The sequence below is a fragment of the Merops nubicus genome, unplaced genomic scaffold, assembly GCF_000691845.1.
Source record: "Merops nubicus isolate BGI_N331 unplaced genomic scaffold, ASM69184v1 scaffold42620, whole genome shotgun sequence".
Classification (NCBI taxonomy): Eukaryota; Metazoa; Chordata; class Aves; order Coraciiformes; family Meropidae; genus Merops; species Merops nubicus.
Window position 1 is genome coordinate 1363 of NW_008581639.1, and position 672 is coordinate 2034.

Genomic DNA, 672 nt, shown 5'->3' on the forward strand with positions numbered 1-672 from the left:
TCCCTGCCGAGGGGCAGAGCTGACTGAGGAGGAACGTCTTCTCCCCACCCAGGTCGCTGCTGTGATAAACTCTGCCCTGGACTCGTACTTCCCTGAGGGCTGTGGGGTGCAGGTGGTGGCGAGGCCCGGGCGCTACTACGTCACCTCCGCCTTCACCTTCGCCGCCAGCATCACTGCCAGGGAAGAGCTTCCTGCAGAGCAGCCTGACTCCAGCGGTAGGTGGGACGGTGGGATGGGTCCAGCCGTGTGCCCGAGACCCCCCCCGAGCCCTCTCCCTGCTCCCCTCCCAGAGGAAGAGGCTGGCAGCAAGAGGAGCTTCGTGTATCACCTCAGCGACGGCGTCTACGGCGCCTTCGGCGGCCTCCTGTTTGACAGCCCCTGCCCCACGCCTCGCCTGCACAAGGTGAGGGTCTGGCCCAGGCTGAGGGGAGCCCAGAGGGTCCCTCACATCGTGGTGTGTTCCCTCAGCTGATCCTGCTCTCCCTTGTTGGTCCCAGGATCTGCATCAAAGGAGAGCAGAGGCCGTGGGGAAGAGGCTGGGATGATGTCCTGGGAGAGCTGTAGTCAGAGCCTGTGGGGTCCCAGGGACAGACTTTCAGGGCAGGAGGAGACAAGACGGGTCACTTTGGCTCTGGGACATCCTCATCCCATGGCTGCTCCATCTTAATTTTC

The 672-nt window shown here is 63.5% G+C and overlaps 1 protein-coding gene across 1 annotated transcript in view; it reads left to right on the top strand.

Annotated features, from left to right (window-relative positions):
- LOC103767972 (arginine decarboxylase-like) overlaps positions 1–672 on the top strand; it is a gene marked incomplete at its 3' end in the record, with an annotated part of 3625 nt that overhangs the window by 1345 nt on the left and 1608 nt on the right. Inside the window, exons 4-5 of the mRNA XM_008935106.1 lie at positions 53–215; positions 291–403. Of these exons, the coding sequence (XP_008933354.1) occupies positions 53–215; positions 291–403 (276 nt within the window). The remainder of the gene's footprint in view (positions 1–52; positions 216–290; positions 404–672) is intronic.